The sequence below is a fragment of the Saimiri boliviensis genome, chromosome 2 (assembly GCF_048565385.1).
Source record: "Saimiri boliviensis isolate mSaiBol1 chromosome 2, mSaiBol1.pri, whole genome shotgun sequence".
NCBI lineage: Eukaryota > Metazoa > Chordata > Mammalia > Primates > Cebidae > Saimiri > Saimiri boliviensis.
The window spans coordinates 65,402,990-65,427,004 of record NC_133450.1 but is presented as its reverse complement, the minus strand read 5'-3'; the positions used below and the strand labels follow the sequence as shown (position 1 = coordinate 65,427,004).

The following is a 24,015-nucleotide window of genomic DNA, read 5'->3' as shown; positions in this document are numbered from 1 at the left end:
GGAGTTTGAGGCTGCAGTGAGTTATGATCAGGCTACTGCACTGCAGCCCGGGTGACAGAGTGAGACCCTGTGTCAAAAAAAAAAAAAAAAAGATCAACCAATATTTATGGAGTGTCTACAGTGTAGAAGGTTCAGTTTCTTTTTTCAACACAATTTTTTTTCCTTTCATTGAGTTGTCTCCATTTTTTATTTTTAAATTAAGGAAATATCATTATGGAACATAATGATCTTAAATATCATGGCTTATCTCCAAGCTTTCCTTTGTATGTATTCTATTACATTCTCCCTTCTAAATACAAAGATTTAGAAGAAAATGATTTTTTAAAAACCTATCTGACTCACTCAAACAAAATTGCTCACTTTCCTGGTCTCTTGTTGCTTTTCTGGTCTTTGTAAAGAGATGATGTCTTCTACCTGGCCTTGGATTTTTTCTTTTTTCTCTTTCCTTTTTTTTTTTTTTTTTTTTTTTTTGGTGAGGGGGAGCAATTTTGGGGAATAAATGTCATGATCAGTCAATTTGAGTAGGCATGGTCTAGTCTGTTCTAAGTATTTTATATGAGTATCATTTGACAAAGTCAGAATTCTATAATGATTTTTAACCTTTTTTTTTTTTTTTTTTTTTTTTTTTTTTTGAGACAGTCTCATTCTGTCACCCAGGCTGGAGTGCAGTGGTATGATCTTGGCTCACTGCAATCTCCTCCTCCTGGGTGCAAGTCATTCTTGTGCCTCAACCTCCAGAGTAGCTAGGACCACAGGCATCTACCACCACACCTGGCTAATTTTTGTATTTTTTGTAGAGATAGGGTTGGTCAGGCTGGTCTCGAACTCCTGGCCTCAAGCAATCCACCTGCCTTGGCCTCCCAAAGTGCTGTGATTATAGGCATGAGCTGCCACACCAGGCCAATTTTTAGCATTTCTAAAAAGATGTAACTCTTGAGATAAGTCCACTGTGACCTCAGATGTATATACATCCACATCTCTAAGAGTCTCTTGGTTACTAGGGAATTCCACATAAATTCCTCACAAAATTCACAAGCAAGAATATTTAGAATCATGAAATTCTAAATCTGGGAGAACCAGAGAAAGTCCATCTGGTCTAACTTTTACATTTTACAGATAAGAAAACTAAGTCCCAAGAAGTGACTAGTTAGGGAGAGGGTAGGCTTTTAGACTGTTCTTTCCTTTGACCTTTGAAAACATTTTAATCAAAGGACAATCATAATAAGGGGAGTAGAGGAATGTTATCATTCACAGGGCCTCTTAGAGACTGTGGAAAATCTTGAGGAGACTGCTTTGGACTTTGTTATCCATTTAGGGATTGGCTATTCTGAATTGTTCTCTGTGCAAAGCCTTATCTATTACCGCTTGCCTTCAATCTTTGACCTTCATTTAAATTGCTGACACTTTTTCCTTGTGAAACTTTATCATAATTTCTTCTGTCTTCTTTAGGCTAATAGCATTTCCCTTTCTTATTCCCAGAAGAGCTCAGAGAAGCTTATTTTTTGAGATGAGTGATACATAAAAAGAAATGTGGCTACACAATTCTAATTATTTCATAAAGTTCTGAAGTATTTTTAGGGTGTTGCAAAGTGCTAATAAAAATAATCATGTTTCGTGGACATACAGAGTGGAGTAATAGACATTGGAGACTCCAAAAAGTAGGAGAGAAGTGAGGGATGAGAAATTACCTATTGGGTACAATGTACACTGTGCAGGTGACAGTCACACTTAAAGCCCAGACTCTACCACCATGCAATAGATCCATGTAACAAAAATTCACTTGTACCCTTTAAATCTATTTAAAAAATCAATCATTTCTAGCCCTAGTTTGCTAAGGGTTTTAAATTTTTTTAATGTAAAACATTTGTAATAAACTCTTTGTTCTGCATAGCAGAAAAATAATGTTTATATCTTTATTTCTCATTATGTGACTTTTAGGCTGGTTTCTAAAATTTTGATTTAAGTGGTTAAAACAGTATGATTAGACTTGTTTAGAGCATAGTGCTCTTTCACAGAAAGAAAAGCTTGTTCCATGTCTTCTTCAGCAGCATCCTAACCCTCTAACCTAGCTGGCTGCCTAGCAAATATTCATAGGCAAAACAAGTTTCGAAAGTCAGAATGGCTCGGTGGGAGCCTATGCTATCAACATATCAAACAGTTTGAAATGTGTGCTTAAACCACAAAGTATTCCCTAATGCAAAGGTTCCCACAGGTCTCAACTGAATCTGTATAAAAAATTAAAAAATAAGGGCCAGGCGCGGTGGCTCAAGCCTGTAATCCCAGCACTTTGGGAGGCCGAGGCGGGTGGATCATGAGGTCAAGAGATTGAGACCATCCTGGTCAACATGGTGAAACCCCGTCTCTACTAAATATACAAAAAATTAGCTGGGCATGGTGGCGCGTGCCTGTAATCCCAGCTACTCAGGAGGCTGAGGCAGGAGAATTGCCTGAACCCAGGAGGTGGAGGTTGCGGTGAGCCAAGATCGCGCCATTGCAGTCCAGCCTGGGTATCAAGAGCGAAACTCTGTCTCAAAAAAAAAAAAAAAATTAAAAAATAAAAATAAAGTTCCTACAGGTACAAAGCACAGAATAGCTTTTCTCAGTTTTCTCCCCTTCTTTAGGATTTGAAAATCAGAAATGCCTCTAGTAGAATCTCCGTCAGTAGACCATCTAAAAAATGGCTCATATGTTTCGCAGCTATTCAGTTTTAAGGTCATTTCCTAAGTTTCAAACTTTGTGAGAAACAGGTGCAACTGTGAACCTTCGTGTGGCAGGGAAGAGCTAGAGCAGTGAAACATGAAACTATAAATCAGTTCTGTGGGTCACAAATCTCTTGGGCTGTCTGGGAAGACAGTGATGACTCAGCGGCATTCCATAGGACTGGTGGAGGGTGAGGTGGCTGAGGGCTCAGTGCCCTGGGCACCAACCTGTTGGGAGTGCCGCCGAATGATGGGTGACTGAGTTGGATTTTCCCACTGCTGAACCCTTCCACAGACCAACTCAGACCTCCTCATCTGGGTTCTAAATAAATTTCTGACCCAGCCCTTGCCATTTAGCACACTGACATTTTAAATATTATAAGCAACCACATTGTATATTTCCCTAGGGTTTGTTTATTACACTAATGTTACAGATGAGATACCTGAGTCTATGTGGCTAAGCGGCCAGCGAAGCAGCCATTTAACCTAGCAAATGAGGTGCAGTAATATTGTCCTCTTCTTCGGAAAAAGCTATTTGCTTTGTGTAAACAACAAAACCTTGAGTAACCTTTCCTTGAAATAAGACAAAATTTCTGTCTAACCTTTTGGTTTATGAGAATGAGAAGGAAAAACACACTGGTATTCAGTTGTACAACTTGAAAACACTTCTGAAGATACGTCTTTTCAGTGGTCAAATCATTCAATTATCCTGTTGTGGTGCCTGGAGTTGGTTTATTAGCCAATGACTCAGAACCTCTAGTTAGAATGAATACAACTCAGTAAGCATCTTCACTAGATTTAGATGGAGGTGGTTTTTCTGTTCAAAGACAACTTCCCTTTGACCATATTTTCTCCATTATAAGAAGCAAAGGATGGATCCAGTTATGTGAAAGCATGAAGAAAATTGTCAAAGGATGGGTCAGCCAGAGTATATGCTTACTTGTGACTGTAAAAGGATACAGGTTGGAATCAAAGCAGGGATAGTTCAGGATGTTCCTGAGGAGGTGTGACCTGCCACCAAATCAAGGAAAACTGATTTCAGGTGGTAGTTCACAATTAAAGCAGAGGATTTTTCTTTTCCTTTTGTATTTTGAGAAATTCACTTCTAATATCCTCTTCAGTCCTCAGAGTGAATCGAGCTCAACACTAATTAGTTAAATAATCGACTGGTGTTTAATGAGTCAAATACTATGCTGAGTTCAAAAAGTATATCTTGGCTTCTACTACTATCGGGTTGATGTTAGATTTATGAAATGATAATTTCAGGCAGAAAAGGACAAGAGGGGTAGGAATTCAGCAGAGAGGAAGTTCATTTGGAGTTGTGATAATCAGGAAAGTTTGAAACATGTTGCATTTAAACTGGGCATGAAGGACCCGTAGGATTTAGATAGGTGGTGTGGATATGGACAGGCATTTGGACACTGGGAATGGCATGGAAAAGGCAATGGGTTGAGAGGGGACAATGTATATTCAGGGGACAGAGACTAGACTGATTTGTCTGAAGCAAAGAATACGTAGAATAACAAAGGATGGTGATGCTGAAAAAGTAGATTGGCGAACTGTTGAAAGGCATTGGGAGCCATTGAGGGTTTTTAAGCAAGGGGGTGACATGATGAAACTGCTGGCAGCTGTGTGTTGGATAGATCAGAAGGGGACAAGCTCATTGGGATACACAAAGATCATGGATGTGCTATTGGAAATTTTGGGATCCTCAACATTCCTGATCGAGGCAACCATAGAGGTTTCCTTTTTTAAAATCTCTAGAATGGAGCTATCTGATAGAACTTAATGCAATGATGGAAATGTTCTACACTGACCAATATGGTAACCACTAGCTGTATGGGCCTACTGAGCACTTGAAATGTGGCTATTAAGACTGTGGAACTCAATTTTAAATTTTAATTAAGTTTGATTTAAATAGCCACATGTGATTAGTGACTACTGGATTGAGCAGCACAACTTTAGAAGGCAGGACAGAGGCTATTTATTGATTGAAAACCAAACCACACAGTTGCCAAACTAGATCTTAACTCTGTTGGAATGGTGGGGCCAATTCTTTGATATAACCCACAACCAGCATCGATTTACCTGATTTATCATTATGGCCTGGTTTTCTGTGTATCAAGATGTCAGTGAAAGTACCCATTTGTGCCAATCACTGGCTCTGCTCTGCAGGCAAACTGAGCCACCCCAAAACCTGCCATTTCAGCTTATCACTGTGGCCACACATCCCTCAACTGAATAGTTGTTAAATCATTTGTAAGCTGCTAAAATGTCTATTGTTGTGTGGAAAACTCTTAGAACTGTTCGATAGCCTGGCCTGCACTCTAGCACATATGTTGAAATAAGAAATTGCTGGTTATCATTTGGATGCTAATTAAAGTTACTATTGCCCTTGCTTTCAGATTAATGAAAATGGTAGTTTAAGAATTTCCAAGCCTGGCTGGACACAGTGGCTCACGCCTGCAATCCTAGCACTTTGGGATGCCGAGGTGGGTGGATTGCTTGAGCCCAGGTGTTAGAGACCAGCCTGGGCAACATAGTGATGCCCCATCTCTAATAATAATAATAATAATAATAATACAATTAAGAAAAGAATTTCCAGGCCGGGCATGGTGGCTCATGCCTGTCATCCCAGCACTTTGGGAGTTCAATGCAAGAGAATCATTTGAGCCCAGGAGTTCAAGGTTACGGTAAGCTATGATCATGCTATTGTACTCCACCCTAGGGGACAGAGCCAGATCCTATCTCAGAAAACAGAAAGAGAAAAAAACCCAGCTTGAAGTTAGTATAAACAACTAAAGCACAAAACTATGCCCACTGGGCATTTTGCTACCTGAATTCACACACAGTACTCGTCCCTAAGTCTGTGTAACCATTGGCTGCCTTTGACTTAAGGGCTCAGTTGGTTAAAGCACAAAGCTGAGGCTCAAGTCATGGGTCCAGTCTCATGAATGGCCAGTTATTTTTATTTTTTAAAAAAATTTCTTACTGGAATAGTTACTCGATATGGAAAGGCCAGTTATTTTGCTCTGTTCTCATTCTCTATCCCTGCCCCCACTTTCTGTGTTGCATATTCATGACCTTGGTCAAGAGGGTGGCCTGACCAGAAAGGGAATAGAGGAAGGTAAATCCATCACCACAGCTACTAGCAAAACAAGCACAAGCCCTGTGAATGGAGGATAAGATGTATTTTCTACTATACAAAGGAAAGTGTTTAAAAACAAACAAAAACAAACAAACAATGAGGTTCTCAAAGCTGGTGAATGGCGCTGTTTGGAAATATTGCACTTCAGACCACTAACTGAGTATACTGGTGACCATCACAAGCTGGAACGCACAGTTAGTCTGGCCATCAGTCATTTAAAATCATGGGACACTAAACAGATACCCTATATGCTAAAATGGATAATGTTTTTCTCATGGTAAGTTGGCGTGGCCTAACACTTGCTTATTATGTTCTGATAGTAACATATTTTCAAATTTAAATGTAAGAATGTTCCCTCTGCTCATTACCTATATGAGTCATTCATAAATATTATAACAACAAAAAAGATAATCACAAAATTTTAAATGAAAAAATAATGGGTATTTTATTTATTGATAGGGATAATAAGGCTTTTTATAATAATCCTATATAGAATTTAATGAAATGTAAATCCACACGCAAACAGCACGAATCTGTTCTGGCAGTTGGAGATGATTAGTGGAGAATCCTGAAAGGTGGATATTCATCTAAGTACTATTGGACCACGGGGTGGAGAAGGAGGGGGTCGAGGATGGTGAAGAGGTATTATTTACTATCAAACCAACCAACCAACCAACCATATCTGTCTCTACCTCCCTCATACACAATAAGATGTCTGACAGTGAGCAAGGCTCTTGACCTCTCTAGACCTTAGAGGCAAAGTGAGAATTGTCCTCCAGCTAGAAAATGTCACAAAGTAAACATTTGCTTTAGGTTTTCTTTCCCAAACACTCCATACTCCTTATGTAGGAGAAAGAGTCGTTACTACATTCCTATGGTCTTATTTTAATTTTAAATCCTTGGGTAAAGAAGTACCTTTATAAACCAAATTTTCATCTTAATCTTTGCTGCTTCTGCCTCCTACTCCAAATTAAATTAAAAATAAATACTATTGGCCGGGCGCCGTGGCTCACGCCCTTAATCCCAGCACTTTGGGAGGCCGAGATGGGCAGATCACAAGGTCAAGAGATTGAGACCATCCTGGCCAACATGGTGAAACCCTGTGTCCACTAAAAATACAAAAATTAGCCGGATGTGGTGGCAAGTGCCTGTGGTCCCAGCTACTTGGGAGGCTGAGGCGGAAGAATCACTTGAGCCCAAGAGGTGGAGGTTGCAGTGAGCCGAGATTGTGCCACTGCATCTCCAGCCTGGCAACAGAGCAAGACTCTGTCTCAAAAAAAAAAAAAAAAAAAAAAGAAAAATTCTATTAAACTGCAGGAGACAGTTGTGTCATGCTTAAGTGCTTGGGCTCTCAGCTAGATTTTTGGGTTCCACTTAAATTAGGCAAGCCACTGAATTGTTCAGTCCCTCCGTTCCTTCGTAAGAATAATGATACCTGTCTCACAGGATGGGTAGGAAGATGAAATAATACATTCAGCACAGGGCCTGGCCATAGTCAATGCTGAATAATTGTTATTTTAAAACTATTTCCATTTCTCCATCTTTAATATATGTATATGTATATGTGTGTGTGTGTGTGTGTGTGTGTGTGTGTGTGTATATTATAATCATATAACCTCAGACACAGGGTTTCACAGCTAGAATGAATTTCTTTCTTTCTTTCTTTTTTTTTTTTTTTTGAGACAGAGTTTTGCTTTTGTTACCCAGGCTGGAGTGCAATGGCGTGATCTCGGCTCACCGCAACCTCCACCTCCTGGGTTCAGGCAGTTCTCCTGCCTCAGCCTCCCGAGTAGCTGGGACTACAGGCACGCACCACCATGCCCAACTAATTTTTGTATTTTTAGTAGAGACGGGGTTTCAACATGTTGACCAGGATGGTCTCGATCTCTTGACCTCGTGATCCACCTGCCTCAGCCTCCCAAAGTGCTGGGATTACAGGCGTGAGCCACCGCGCCCGGCCGCTAGAATGAATTTCTAGACTAAGTACAAAATTCTTGTTACATCTGTGTCCTTTCTGTCAGATTGAGAGGGTTGGTGTGATTTGGTGAGTGACAGAAAGGATACTTAATGAGATTCCTGGCTTGGGGCTGCATCATTTTTACTTTTCCTCCATTTACTTTTATCTTATTTAAATAACTTCCTACAGAACAATTTCCTTTAAATATGAAATGTTCCATAGGTTTTTGGTTCTCAGTAAATTATGGTATCACAATAATGTGGCTTCTTTTCCTGATTGCTGATCTCTTCATAAATTAGGAAGTGTATTTACTTAAAGCAGTCTATTTGCTGCTGAAAACCCAGTGACTTCTAAGTAGGCAGTCAGAAGAATCTGCTTTATGAAACACACAAACTCTTAACACTCGACCTTTAAAATGTTCAGATATCGACATCACAAATATATTATCTAATATGAGAACCCCTGAGCAAGGGCTCAAGCTCTAGTTTATGTTCCATCCCTGACTCACAGTAAGATCTTGGGCAAGTCACTTGACCTTCTTATATGTCAAACTGTGAAAAGCATGTCCATAAAACTGTGCAAGCATGACCTCATTATAAACCCGATGGACTTGAAAACCAAGATGGGCTTTGATACATTAAAGAATTACCAAAAGATAGCCGGGCACGGTGGTTCAAGCCTGTAATCCCAGCACTTTGGGAGGCTGAGGCAGGTGGATCACGAGGTCGAGAGATCGAGACCATCCTGGTCAACATGGTGAAAACCCATCTCTACTAAAAATACAAAACATTAGCCGGGCATGGTGGTGCGTGCCTGTAATCCCAGCTACTCAGGAGGCTGAGGCAGGAGAATTGCCTGAATCCAGGAGGCAGAGGTTGCGGTGAGCCGAGATCGTGCCATTGCACTCCAGCCTGGGTAACAAGAGCGAAACTCTGTCTCAAAAAAAAAAAAAAAAGAATTACCATTACCAAAAGAGAACTCTAGCTTGTAAAAAATGAAGAATCAGAAAAATGAATTTTATTATAGGAAGTAAAAGGATTCTGAAATGCACAGTTTTTAGCAAGTAAAGTCATAAAAAAGTTTCAACATGTTATATTTGGGTGAAATGAGGTTAATGACAGAGGAAAAACATTATTTTAGAGAATGCTTGGCTTTCAAAACCATAGACTGTAGCAACTTAACCAAAATAATTACAAGGATTGGAAGACTATCAGAAACAAGTAGATCCTGAATAATTAAACACATTTCATTTCTGGGCCATTATTTTCCCCTACTTACACAATACATACCATGTTTTAAAAGTATTTCCCCGGCTGGGCGCAGTGGCTCACACCTGTAATCCCAGCACTTTGGGAGACTGCAGCAGGTGGATCACTTGAAGTCAGGAGTTCAAGACCAGCCTGGCCAACATGGCAAAACCCCGTCTCAACTAAAAATACAAAAATTAGCGGGACATGGTGGCAGGTGCCTGTAACCTGTAATCCCAGCTACTCAGGAGGCTGAGGCAGGAGAATTGCTTGAATCCATGAGGCGAAGGTTGCCGTGAGCCAAGATCAGGCCATTGCACTCCAGCCTGGGCAGCAGAGTGAGGTTCTGTCTCAAGAAAAAAAAAAATTGTATTTCGCTACCTACCATATGAAAAGCCCCACAGAAAGAGTATCAATACCCTTGGGAAAGCATCAGTTTTTTTTTTTTGAGACGGAGTTTCGCTCTTGTTACCCAGGCTGGAGTGCAATGGCGCGATCTCGGCTCACCACAACCTCCACCTCCTGGGTTCAGGCAATTCTCCTGCCTCAGCCTCCTGAGTAGCTGGGATTATAGGCACGCACCACCATGCCCAGCTAATTTTTTGTATTTTTAGTAGAGACGGGGTTTCACCATGTTGACCAGGTTGGTCTCAATCTCTCGACCTCATGATCCACCCGCCTCGGCCTCCCAAAGTGCTGGGATTACAGGCTTGAGCCACCGCGCCCGGCCTAGAATCAGTTTTAATAATGAGTTTGGCCATTTAGGCTTGTAACTGACTGGATTATTGAATATTCTTTAAAATTTTTGCAGGGATTGGATTAGGTTTGTGAGGTGAATAGTGTCTTTCTAATATGCAGAGGGAAGGCAGCACCATCCCCTGGCCTGCTGCTGCAGCCTTTCTCTAAATTAAACAGCAGGTTCACTCTGCGGGATTCCAGAGGGAACATCAGTAGGAACAGCTCCACAGATGCTGGTGTCTTTTCTGAGGTTATCCCAAGAAGTCCTGTGGCATTTGCAATGTGCCTGTATTTCCCCTTCTTTTAAAACATCTTCCTGCAGATTTTGTCGAAACCAGAAACAAACATAACCAAGCAAAGCCCTTTCTAGCAGATCATGTTAATCACACACTTTGCCATATTCTGTGAAAGAGTAAGCAAATGATAACCTCCAACTGTTGCCTGAGCCCTGTAAACAAAAGATCAAATTCTGTGTTCTGCCTTGGCAAGAAAAGAAACTGTAGCATTTTGTCAAGATTTTTACAAGTCCTGGGTTTCACATTACTGGCTGAAATTGTTCTTTTACTACCTTCCAGAAAAATGGAACCACTAGTAAACTTAAAGATTTAAATATTCTTTTAAAAGAAATATGTTTAAAAAAAATGGAAAACATTAGTACATTTAAATATTCTTTAAAAATGAATATAATCAAGATTGTAGTTTAAAATACAATCTAGCTCCATAATAGAGGCAATTGGCTATGTTATTCCACTTGTAATCTAGGGGATTTGAAACATCTATTTTTTCCCTTCTTTGTTTCTGTGGATTTATGAATAAAGACTCTGACCCCTCTCAGGATCAGAAAAATTACCAAAAATTTAAAGCCCGAGTTTTAAGGTCTGTAGAAACTGCACAGGTACACTAATTTTATTAAGACGGGCGCCAGGATGAATAGTATTCTCCACAGGAAAAAGGGAACAAAATAGTAGGAGAGAAGTAGTCAGGCATCCTAAAAAATATTCAATGGAAACGTAAAACATTAAAGACTGATTTAGCATAGCAGCATGACACAGATTTAGCAACTGGACATATGTAATTTGGCTCGGATATTGCTCCAAAATCAGAACACGGGACCAATTTCGTCCACGAGGACAACTACCTCGTCCTCTGCAGACTCCCTTCTCTGCCGCTGAAGGAGTGCGGCCGATTCCTCTGCCTCAACCTCTCCGCGGACCCCCTAGTCCCAGGACCTCCCGCAGCGCCGCAAACCTAAAGTGGCTGCTGCAGACTCAAGGACGAGGGGCACGCGGAAGCCGGCAACCCCAGTGGAGCGGTTGGAAACGTTGAGGTGGGAGAGTCACCCAGGTGGGGTGAGGCCGGGGTGGGTAGGGGGGCGAAGGGTTCCAAAGCTCTGGGTCGCCCCAGAGTTGGACTAGGCAGGCGCTCTGTCTTCGCCCCGGCTCGGGATGGGCGTCACCTGAGAACTCCCCGCCACACCTGCCCCGAGACCGCGCGCCCAGCCCAAAACGCTCCCAGTGGCCGACCCCGCGCAGGGCCGCCGCGACGGGCGCGCAGGGGGCGGCGGAAGACCGGGCGGACCGGGGGCGGGGCCAGGCGGGCAAGGCCCGGCTGCCGCAGCTCCACTCTGCGCGAGGCGGCTCCGCCGCGGCGGAGGGATACGACGCGCCATATATATACCGGGGAGCAGGCTCGCGCTCCGGCAGTGCTGTTGCGAGTCTCGTGGACGCGGCGCCGTTACTTGCAGTCAGGCGGCGGCGCAGGCGGCGGCGGCGGCGGCACAGCGCTCAGCGCGCCTTAGCAGCGGCAGCGGTAGCACCGGAGGCACCCCGGCCGTCACAGCCCCCGCGCTGGTGCAGCCACCCTCGCTCCCTCTGCTCTTGCTCCCTTCGCTCGCACCATGGTAGGTCGGGAGTGGCAAATGCCGGCGTAGCAGCTGCCCAAGATTTCTTCTCAGATCTGTTTTGTTTTTTGTTTGTTTTTGGTTTGGGGGAGGTAGTTCTCTTTCGAGTGTTACGCAGCCGCTGCGTTTAAAGGAGGATGCATTTTGGATTTGCATCTCGGCGACCTCTGCCAGGGAGCTTCATTTATTGGTTCCCCTTGGAGCTGGACTTGGCTGTGGGCCGTCCACCGGCAGGGGCTCCAGCCACAACTGCAGCGGGGCTTTCCGCATCCACCTACCCCACCCCCACCCCCACCGCCACCCCCACCCCCCTCCCGGCCCCGCACCCACTGCATCCAGCAGCGCCGCACCCGGGCTGCCTGCAGCGAAGCGTTTCGGCCCGGGAGCCGGGCGGGGCCGGGCACTAGACTTCCCCCCCGCCCCGCCCCACCCTGCTTCTCCCCCGGCGCGAAGGTGGCACATCGGGCGGGCCGCGGAGAATGAATGGGCTAGAGCGGGCCGGTGGCGCACATTGCTCTAGCCGAGTGTTGGGGGCACAGTCAACGCCCGCCACCTCCCCACCTTGGCCGGCCCTGCTGGGCGCTCTTCCCTCCTTCCTCCCGGGGGGCGCGGCGCGGGCGTGGGCTGGGAAGGAAGGAACCGGGAAGGGTGGGGTTGGGGGGCAGGAAGGCGAGGGGTTGGGGGCGGAGAGGGCGGAAGCGGCTGCCGGGCCGCCCTTCGCCCGGGCGGGGCCCTGCGGTGTGGCCGCGGCTCGTGCCTGCCGCTTTCGCACCCCTGCGGCCCCCCACCCGGTGCGGCAGTGCAGGCGGGCGTGAACTTCGGTGCACCAGGAGGCCCTTCCCGCGGGAGGCGCCCGGCTCATGCTAATTGGGGCGGGGGGGCGGGGGAGGAGGGAGCTGGCGCGCGGCTCGGTTTCCATTAGAGACGCAAAGTTTCTGCCCCGGGAGGAGGCGGTGGCGCGGCGGGCTCGCCGCCTGGGGGAGCAAAAGCGGGTGGGAGGTGCGGGTCGGCCTTGGCCGCGGCCCTGGAGCGCGGGGGCTGGGGCTGGGGACCCTTCAGGCCGAGGAGCGGCGGCGTCCGGACGCCCGCCTGGGGGCCGCCTTGCACTCCTCCTGCCTTCGGGTACGCGCCCTGCCCATACCCTGGTTGCTCGTTCCTCCTGCCCCTTGCCACTTCCAGGACGCAGAGAGATGCCCTCCACATTTCCGCTTTCTCTGCAGCCTCTAGATTGCCAGATGCGACTGTGCGCCTCGCTGGGTGTTTTCCACAGCCCCTTCCTCCCGAGGCGGACAGGGCTGACATCACCGACTGCATTTCTGGTTTGGCGGGTGGAGAGATGGTTCCCCGCAGGGTTCTGTAGGGCTTTTGCTCACAGGGCTAGCGCCATTTGGGGGAGGAGGATTTCGTTGTCTAGAAACTTCATGCTCCTGGTAACCCCTCTACTAACAGAGTTTTGTAGCGAGGTGGGGCTGTTTTCCCCTTAAGGTGACAGTTTCTCTTGCGAGGTGTGGCAGCGCTTTCTGTTGTGCAAGACAGATGTTGCCCTGATGTTACATAAATCATCGTGTCTCCCTCCTTTAAAGAAAGCCAATTTTTAGTGAGTGGGGTAGAAAGGAAAACCCATTTGTAATTTGTAAAAAACAAGTTTTTGCTCAAATTCAATGTATTGGAACACCGTTCCTACTGTTAAAGTTTCCACTTAAGAGAATAAACTTCATCAGCTTTCTATTAGGACTTATTTTGTAACTGGCTTCTTAGGTATCCTTCATTAAAATGGAAATACATATTAGCTGCCCTTGAAGTTTCGAATTCCGTCGACTGGAAGCACAGGTTCAGTGTGGTAGAGACCAAATAATACAAGTGAGAATTACCTTCGTTGCCATTACTCAAATGAAGTGTGTTTATTAAGAGCAGTTCTTACGTCATTCTTAAGGTAGGTAGGGTTAATACTCTCCAGCAAATTTAATGGATACTCTTTGCCAGAAAAGAGAGAAGTATGTTTATAGTCTGGTAATTGTTGTATAGTTTTCTGTGTACTTAATTTTTGCAGTTTTGTAACACTGTAAGATGGTACCAGTTTTTCCTGGCTTCTGAATCATAGGATAATTTGACCTAGGGCATTATCGGTTGTAATGGTAGGCTTTTAACAAATAACTGCCTAATTTAAAGGATTGGAAAGCATTTGTTACATGGAAATGAAGTTGGTGGGGTACCTGGTTGCTGTGTATTTTTTTCTACTTAATTATTATTTCTCATAAAATGGATATAAAAGCCTGTTAATCCAACCCAATGCCATTATGTAACGCTAGTTTGGAGATTTTGAGGGCCTGGAGCAGTGTGCAAGGTGTGCTAAAAGCCTGCCCCTGGATGAGATCCTGATCCTGGCTGTGGTGGCAGTGGCAGTGGGCTGGGTCCCTTGTTGGTGGAAGGGGGGGGACTGTGGTGTCCATGATGCAGTAGGTGGCGCTCTTCTGTCTTAGAGTCTGCTGCCACTGCAGCTGGTGCTGTGGGGCCTTTTGCCACTAGAGGTGCCATTTTTCACATTGTGAACTTAGCCTAGTTAGATCGCAGAGCAAACTCTAAGCCACAGGCCCAGAAAAGAAAATTTAGAAGTGAGCAGATGTTGTCGCTTCCTTGTAATCCTTTGTTAAAATAGTGTAGAGGGTTCCCTTTATTCTAATTACTTTGGTTAAGTGACAGTGCTACAGGTTTCAAAATTTTTTTAAGAGTGATTTTTGAAAGAACAATATTAAAAATGTAGCTGGAAAACCTATGTTGATCTCAAGCAAACTACTGTGGACTGAATGATAACTTTTTCTTTCTTCATGTAGGCTGATCAGCTGACCGAAGAACAGATTGCTGGTAAGTTAACAACTCCAGGGAGTCCCCAGAAGGCCAGAACTAGGCACTGACTCAGTTTTGGTGACTCCTCTGTTCCTCCCCCCTACAGTCTGGGCAGTTTTCTAGGAATTTATTTAAAGAAGAACAGTAAGAAGAAACATTTAGGTCAGGTGTTATTCCTGCCAGTACTTTATAGATGAGGTGAAAGGAAGTAAAACTAAGGATGGCCACTTGTTAAACTCTGGAGAATTTGACCATGTTCCACAGCGTGCAAAGTTTGCGTATGATTAAATTGTACTGAGCCTGCTACTCAACAGTTTAGTTTACAATTCTTATGCCCCGGGTCTTTTAGTAATCTGCCATGAAAGCTTGTGCTTGCTATCCTAAAATAAATGAAAATGAGTGTTGGGACCACTGTAATAATTGGGAAGAAAGTTATATTAAACTGTGTTGCCCAGGCTGGACTCAAACTCCTGGGCTCAAGCAGTCCTGCCTCAGCCTCCCAAGTAGCTGGGACCATAGGCGTGTGCCACTACGTCTGGCAGATTTTAGCTTTTTATTCCCTGAAGGACTTGTTTTGAGACTGTGTCTCTTTAGGAAACCAGAAATGCCTCTGAAATATCCTAAAAGTCATGTAGAGAGAAACAGACTGGTTACCTGGGAATGTCCATTTCTAGTAATCATTTCATGTTGCTATGAAACAAGGGATTTTTATGGCTTTAGAAATGTAACAGGAAGGGACTTGAAGGAGGCACATGGACCAGTCTTATCAGATTGAATTTCATTGCATGAACCCATGAGGCAGGGGGTTGCAGTGAGCCGAGATTGCACCACTGCACTCCAGCCTGGGGGACAGAGCGAGATTCTCATGCCAAAAGAAAAAAAAAACAGATTGGATTTAGGACCAATTTAAGCATGTTCCAGCTTAGCTGCCTTTAAACATGGGAATACTGTGGTTTACTGGGAGCAGTGTTTGCTTTGTGGGCTGCTGTGTGAAGGCCAGTCCAATAGGACTGTTGTGGTCTTTATTTCAGTAGATAAAAACCAGACAGCTTCTGACACCTTGCACAACTTGAATGGCTTGCTTTGGCAAGTTCCCGCAAGTGTGTATTGTGACTGGGTTGGATAAAGACACTCGTTTTAAAGGGTCAACTTTTGTTTTTCAGAATTCAAAGAAGCTTTCTCCCTATTCGATAAAGATGGCGATGGCACCATCACAACAAAGGAACTTGGAACTGTCATGAGGTCATTGGGTCAGAACCCAACGGAAGCTGAGTTGCAGGATATGATCAACGAAGTGGATGCTGATGGTAAGGGCTTTAGAATCATGAATAAGGGCCATTGTTGTGTAATTCAAGTTTGGACATGTTAGAGGATTGTCTGGTTCAGGTCCCCAGAGCAAAGCAAAGGTGCAAAGATCCTTTCTGTGGTTGCCTTAGGGCCATTGACAATTAAAATGGAAGATTATGGGCCTTGCGTCTGCCCTGCTTACTGTCTAGAACGTTTCCTGCATGGGGATCACTGTGTTGTTTTTTTCTGCTTGCTGTGACCTAGAGCTCAATTTTTTTTTTTTTTTTTTTTTTTTTTTTTTTTTTTTTTTTTTTTTTTTTTTGAGAGGGAGTCTCACTCTGTCACCCAGGCTGAAGTGCAATAGCACGATCCCAACTCAACTGCAACCTCTGCCTCCTGGGTTCAAGTGATTCTCCTGCCTCAGCCTTCTTAAGTAGCTGGGACTACAGGCTCATGCCACCACGCCTGGCTAATTTTTTTGTCTTTAGTAGAGACGGGGTTTTCACCATGTTGCCCAGGCTGGTCTCAAACTCTTGACCTTATGATGTGCCCGCCTTGCCCTCCCAAGGTGCTGGGATTACAGACATGAGCCACTGTTCCAGGCTGAGTTCACATCTTTTATCAACTGGCCCATGAGTCTGCACTGAGTCTTGAGAGGGAGGTAAAATTAAAGAGCCGTCGAATGTGCTTTTTAACAAGCTTACTGTGTCTAAAAGAGGAGGAGGAGGAACTGCCGAATGAAGTGGGTGATGAGCACTCTTAGATGTTACCATAGAAGTGAGTACAGTGTGAGCTGTAGATGTGTTTGCTGCAGAGGAGCATGTGAGGTTCGGAGGTGGGGTGTGTGGTGACTGGGGGATAGATCTGCAGAACCTAAGAGAAGGGGAAGCTGTAAGGTGCAGGGGTAGATGGCACCAGCAGTAACCCTGTCCATTGCTCTTGACTCTACAGCAGTGGACAACAGGCCTTTTATTGCTGATTTATCATCAGTAAGCAGTCTTTGAAGCATACTTTCCCTGCCCTAAAAAAAAAAAAGGGTATTTTTGTATCATATATATAAATACACACACACACAAAACACACACAAGTAACATTATAGAACATGCTTTTTAAAAGATGAGTTGGGGAGAGAGAAGGGAAAAAGAAAAAAAGATGAGTTAAGAATAAACAATTTGGATCTAGATTTTACTTTCTAGATGATTGACTTGAAGGTGGTAGAGTAGAATAATGCTTGTCTGGTCACAGACATTTGGATGAAGGGCTTTTGGTTAAGTTCTTTGACAAAGCTTTCAGCCCATTAGAGTGGTTTTCACTAATAGTGTTCCAGAAAGAAAAGATTGTCCATAGTTCTGTCTAGTTCGACTGCTAAGATGATCAGCTATCCGGGAACATGGAGTAGCTTCCTCTTGTTTTGTGGGAGCCCTGGGAGTCTGTGCCTGGGGAGGGGAGAAGTCTGTTAGGCTCTTGGATTGTGTGGAAGAAGAAGCTGTGCCAGGCTGTGGAATCCCGTGTTTGCACTGAGAAAATAGGATGGTACCTGACCTCTGCATGGCTGTGAGATAGCTTTAGATAATTTCTTTTGTCTTCAATGAATACAAACAATATCAAAATTTTTGAGACCAAAAAGTCTTAAAGGGATCCCTGAGTTATTTTCTTTTAAAGGTACTGGTGAAAGTTAGTAACTTAACATAGGGTTTTTCTTCCTAATTTTATTTCCATTGAGTTCAAGTTACACTTTTAGTCTGGAGTGCTTGTCTTTAGGGGTATTTATCTCTTCGTTTTAAAGAGGAGTTGTTTGGAGTACTGGCCATAGAACAGATTCTTCTGACAGTTCTCTAAGTGTTACTGCTCTGAGCTGTGAGAAGGCTTCTGAGCTTTTCCCTTAATGGGAAATGAAGATACTGAGTTGGAAGAAAACAAGTTAGGTGACTTACCATCATAGTGTGGCCAAGAAATGATCCTGGAGAAGATATGGCCCATGGCATAACAAAATCAATATTCCTCTCTCATAATCTTTTCTCCCCTAAAACGTTTTATATTCTTAACCTGCAGCTCAATTCTAGGCCTTCTTTCCATTACTACTGTCACTAGCTAAGGCAGAGTTAGACCTGAGCGATTTCCCTGAGTCAAGGATGGCAGTTGGGGGTGCTTTCTTCCCTTGGGAGTAGAAAGGTTCAGCCTGTGGTGTTGTGTGCTGTTTTTCTCTCGAATGTACTGCCCTTCATGACCCTTCCGTGGGCTCGAATCCAGATGTGCCTTTGCCTTTGTATAATTAGATGCTATCCTGGGTACCGATGATGAGTTTGAAATTATGTGAAATTGCCCCGTGAAGTATTTGAACATTTTAGACCTGCAGATGACTGAACCTAGTAAGAGAGTTTGCCACTTCATCCCAGCACGTGTTTATCATTCTGTATGGTGGTTCTGAAATGATGACTGCAGGGCAGCATTAATGGAGTGCTTACTTTACATGAGCTTTTTGTTTTTTAATTTGAGGTAATGGCACCATTGACTTCCCTGAATTTTTGACTATGATGGCTAGAAAAATGAAAGATACAGATAGTGAAGAAGAAATCCGTGAGGCATTCCGAGTCTTTGACAAGGTAATCCAGCATCTACATAGCAGATGGTACTTACTATGGCTTTTTCTGCTGTCACTTCTAAAAGCTCTAACAATGTTAGACGCGGAAGACTTAGTCTACTGCCTGAGCCTCTGATCTCACTTCCGAAAATCCTTTTTATGGTAACCGTATCAAGTGAGGGTAGACATAATAGGAATTTTGGACCATGTTTCTTGACTGTTACTTTGAATTATTGTGAGCTTTTGAAAATCCTGTTTTTGCATTAACTGTTTGCATGTATTTAGTAGGTTAGAGGTGGGAACTAGAGATCAGAGGATTGTTGATGGGAGCAGAGTCAGCAGTAACGTGAGAGGGCATAACTAAGTCAAAAACCTGCTGGCCCACACCACGTCAGTAGCAGTAACAATTGCCGAATGTTCACAGGATGGCAATGGTTACATCAGTGCAGCAGAACTACGTCACGTCATGACAAACTTAGGAGAAAAGCTAACAGATGAAGAAGTAGATGAAATGATCAGAGAAGCAGATATTGATGGAGATGGACAAGTCAACTATGAAGGTAAAACTAAGTTCTTTGAGCTCAGTTTTTCATGGTTTTACCTTTAGGATCTGTAAACAAGCTAACTTCTTCACTAGACAGTCTTCAACCTTATTTATTTTTTTTAATTTTGTTTTATTGCATTTTAGGTTTGGGGGTACATGTGAAGAACATGCAACCTTATTTTATGCACAGTAGAGATGTTGTGTTCATTAGAGCCTCTTTCAAAGATAACCAAAAGTTACCATTATATTTGTCTTTTCAGAATTCGTACAGATGATGACTGCAAAATGAAGACCTACTTTCAACTCCTTTTTCCCCCCTCTAGAAGAATCAAATTGAATCTTTTACTTACCTCTTGCAAAAAAAAGAAAAAAGAAAAAAGTTCATTTATTCATTCTGTTTCTATATAGCAAAACCGAATGTCAAAAGTACCTTCTGTCCACACACACAAAATCTGCATGTATTGGTTGGTGGTCCTGTCCCCTAACGATCAAGCTACACGTCAGTTTTACAACATAAATACTTGTACTACCTTAATGATAAGGACTCCTTAAAGTTCCATTTGCTAATGATTAATACACTGTTTGGGCTGGCCAGTTTTTCATGCATGCAGCTTGACGATTGAGCACAGTCAGGCATTTGTATTAAAAACGAAAAATGAAAAAACAAATTCAAAACCTGTTCAAATGGGTTCTAGTTCAATTTGTTTAGCATAAATTGTCATAGCTGGTTTACTGAAAACGAACACGTTTAAAATTGGTTTACCTCAGGATGACGTGCAGAAAAATGGGTGAAGGATAAACCGTTCAGACATGGCCCCACTGGGTAGGATGGTCCTCTTGTACTGCGTGTGCTCCGACCCGTGGTGACAGTGACACACCCTGGTACCACACCCGCGTATGTTGGTTTAGTGTTGGCTGCATTGTTCCAGAGTGAAACAGGTGTCAGGCTGTCACTGTTCACACAAATTTTTAATAAGAAACTTTTACCAAGGGAGCATCTTTGGACTCTCTGTTTTTAAAACCTCCTGAACCATGACTTGGAGCCGGCAGAGTAGGCTGTGGCTGTAGACTTCAGCACAACCATCAACATTGCTGTTCAAAGAAATTACAATTTACATCCATTCCAAGTTGTAAATGCTGGTCTTTTTTTTTTTTTTTTTTTTTTTTTTTTCCCAATAAAAAGACCATTAACTTAAAGTGGTGTTAAATGCTTTGTAAAGCTGAGATCTAAATGGGGACAAGGCAGGTGGAGGGGAGGCCAGTGTACATTTAAATGCCCACAGCTCAGCATTGGGTTTCCCTCCCAAGGTCCCAGCACCAACCTCTGAGCCCAAGACCTTTCCTAAAAAAAAAAAAAAAAAAAGCGGATACCAATTGCTTCATCCTATTTATGGACATGTAGGTCTATTTGCATTTTCATTGGGGGGGAGGGGGGAAGGTGTGAATTACGGTAACTTTTAATGATCTATTCAGGCAGTAGAGCTCTTAAGGAAAAAACAAACCCACTTTCTCTCAAGCATGTATTTAGGGGTTGTTCTCAATTGTGCTGCTGATTACCTGTCTTATGTAACTACTTGAGACCATCTGTGCAAGAGACATGATTTAGTGTGTCTGTAATTCAATCCTCTGCTGTGTGTGGTAGAAGCAGTAGTCACTTTTCTAAGCCAGTCTCTTCATGCCTAAAAGACACTACCAGTCACCTTTGATTCACCACTTTTAATTTATGATTATACTTAACCTTAGCCTGCTTTTACTTTTTCTTTTTTCCCCCAAGTTGACTTTACTTTCTCTCCCTACAAGTAGAACTAATGCTAGCTTCCAGCTTGAAAGTAAAACTCCAGTCTGGAGTGAATTTTGTGTCTAACTATAAACCTGTAACCAAAACTCAGACATCTGGTACTGGTCTTTGCGTTGAGATTGGTCCCTGTAAAAAGCCCCCTTAAAAGCATATTGCATTTAGTACAGAGCTCTTTTTTGAAATGAAGGCTGGAGATGTGCATTTTTCATGATGTTAACTGGTTGTATCTTATTAGCAAGGAGATTGGGGTTTTGAGTGTTTGTGTGGGTGTTTTCAATTTGCCAGGGAACAGTGGCAGGCTGCTAGCAAGGCAGTGAGAAGCTCTTGGCAGCCAAATGGGTGCATTCAGGGCTGATTTATAGAGACCCTTGGCTTCTCCTTCTCCTACTCCCTGTCTTTCTGGCATTTTGTAGCTTGTTAGATTTTCTGCCAGAGGGGTAGGTCAGAGCAGTGGAGAGGAGACATCGCCCACGTGCTTCTGCTGCTGGTCTTTGGGCTGGGTGGTTGGGAGAAGAGAGGTTGACACTATGAGCTAAGGGTTGGCTTTTATAATTCCCTGAATCTGAAAGGAATGCCCAAGGGTATCTTGGGGTTTCTCTTCTGGTGAGATAGAGTTCCTGGTTTGAGTAAGTTAATGTCCTGGATATTTCTTGTGGTGGGGGGTGGTCAAAGAGCCTGATTGCTGACCCAGTCTCAGGCCTGTGGTCAGTGACCTCTTGGTATTTTCAAAGGGGGCTGGAGGGGGTGATCTGACTTGTTTTTTTGAGAGGTAGCCTAACCCTCAAGGCTTTTTAGAAGCTAGGTGGACTCTTAGTGGTCCTGTAGCCTATCCTATCCTAAAAGACTACCTTTGAAACAGGATTCTTGTATGGCCAGGATCCTGTCTGGGAAGCAGAAACCCTACCCCAGCCCCCTCCAGGGCATGCTGAGTTCCAGTTTTGAGCAGAAGTGAGGCAGAATCCACTGTAGCCTTCCCCGCTGGCATTTAGGGAGATGACCAACCCAAACCTTGGGTGTTAGTCTGCATGAGTTTGCAAGAGGAGATAGCTGGGTGTCGTGGCGGTGCCCTTGAAGTTGGTTAGCACCTTCCTGTAAACTCTTGCCCCTACTTCTAACTCCTCTATAAATATATACATATATTTATATATAAAGTGATTAGTTGAACTGGCATCCCGCTTTAGCCTGAGACTTGCCATAAGAAACTGCTGAGTACTTGGCAAACCCTTTCATAGTTTTGTTCTCCATCTGTTTGGGGTGGGTGTTGAGCCAGGCAAATGGATCTCGATCTTTCAGATGGGCTTTTGATGCACTGTTGCCAAGGAAGGCTTTTTCTGATTTTTTGACAAATGAATTTTTGCACACTTTCATTGGTGTCTTTCGGCAACTTACACACATTGAAAATGAGCTATTGTACATATTTTTATATTCTCTTTATAAATGCATGTCTGATTGTACTTGTAACAATATTGTAATGAACGGCTGTGCAGTAGGCCTAGCGCTGCTGTGTCTCATCAGAGGAAAAGCGTACTATGAACCCCTCAGCATACTGGGAACCTCTTCCTGAACAAAGAATGTAAATTTGGTCAAGTCTACTCTTCCGTTCATTCAATTATTTTAAACATTTGAATTATTTATTGTATATCCTAAATATATTTATCCTCTGGCAGTGACTAGATTTCCACTAATGTGTCTTAATCTATCCCTCCAGCTGGCAGTTACTGTTTTTTTATCCCTTGAAGTTGTCCTGTAGGAGACAGAAATTCTTTGCTGTCTGTATCCCTTGGAGTAAGAAGGTAGTGGCATGGGTGGAGTGTGTGTTCTTTCTCCAAATCTATTATGATGTTAATTAAATACTTCTGTAGCAAAGATGGTGGTAGTTCTTTTGTTACCGAAGTTGCCCTTCACCATGGCGATTTGAAAAGGGGATGTACTTGAACGTTTCTGTAAATCTTGAGAGAAACTGTTTGGAGATTTAACCACCTCTCTGATGGGGGACCAACTATGGAAATTGTAAATAAGTTTTATTTATAAACCTGGCACTGTATTCAATAAACATTTCTGCAGCCTTTCATCTCTAACTGCGAACTGTGTAGGTTTTTAGCTCGTATAGCTTTCAATTCCTTTTGCTCTCAAGATGGACCTGCCTCAGATGTGATTTCACCTGGGCTCTCGTACTGTGAGCGTGAGGGGCCAGAAATACAGACACATTCCACAACAGCCTTGCCTTACTCGAGTTTTAAGTAGGTTGTTAGCTGACATTTTTAACCTGTTCTCAGCCTATTTGTCCATACTTGGGTTTTATGCAGAAAATTTACACTGTAAAGATTATTTTCCTTTTAACTCCAAGTCTCTTGAGGACTTGCATAAAGCAGTGTATTTTTTTTTTTTTTTTCCCAGTAAGATGGGAATTTTAGATGACAAGTACATACTTGGTTCATGTCAAGAGCAGGACAAGCGGAGGAAAGCGGGGTGGGGTGCAGCTCCAGTTTATGACCTCATCAAAGCCTTCCCCTAGTTAACACTGGCTCAGACCCTCTTTAGCAGGAGAGGTCGCCTGCTTCTGCCCCCTTTGCTTCCAGAAGGGTCTTTTCCAGGCTGCCTCGTGTGTTTCCTTTCCCACTCTGCGCAGGAGTGAGAGGGCTGAAAAGGGAGGAAGGATAAGCTCCTGCTTTGGACACAAGGCTCAAGACACATCTCCAGGAAACATTTAAACAGCCACTCCTGCACACACGGGAGCTGGGACTACAAGGGCGTGGACCTAACCGTGGAGAGAGCTCTCTGCTCTGAGGTTTTAGACCCGGCTTCTAGCTTTAGTTCTGTTCCTCCAGCCTTAGGCAGGTTCCTTACCTTCTCCAGGCCGTGGTTTCCTCCTTGGTAAGGTAGTACCAGACTGGGTATCTTCTGCCTGTGGCTTTCTAAGGATTATGACCGACCTGGTTTGGCATCGCTTAGTGTGTAGATGGATGAAATTGCAGCCTAAAGAATGGGAGGCAAAGTTGTGTAGGAGGGCTGTGTCCTTTGAGATGACAATGGGATTTTGAAATTCTCAGCAGCTTCATGTTGGGGGTGGAGGGGAGGTTAAGCTTGCTATTAAGACTGTGGTGTAATATTGGAACCTGGGTCAGAGAAACTGATTCGTAAGTGACTTCCATTCTCCCAGGACGGAAATAGGAAGCTACCACTTGGCCTGTAAGGGATTCAGTCCAAGTGACATCATCTGGTGTTTCAGCAGCTCCGGTTTAGAAAAACACACATTTCCGATTCGAGCTGAA

At 43.7% G+C, this 24,015-nt stretch overlaps 1 protein-coding gene across 1 annotated transcript; it reads left to right on the top strand.

The window, feature by feature from the left end:
• The first annotated feature begins 11,475 nt into the window (after positions 1-11,475).
• On the top strand, positions 11,476-22,821 carry CALM1 (calmodulin 1). The gene is made up of 6 exons (XM_039468887.2): positions 11,476-11,689; positions 14,521-14,551; positions 15,697-15,840; positions 18,317-18,423; positions 18,826-18,961; positions 19,206-22,821. The coding sequence occupies exons 1-6, from the start codon at positions 11,687-11,689 to the stop codon at positions 19,232-19,234; spliced, it is 450 nt and encodes a 149-aa protein (XP_039324821.1). The 5' UTR covers positions 11,476-11,686; the 3' UTR covers positions 19,235-22,821.
• Positions 22,822-24,015: the final 1,194 nt, after the last annotated feature.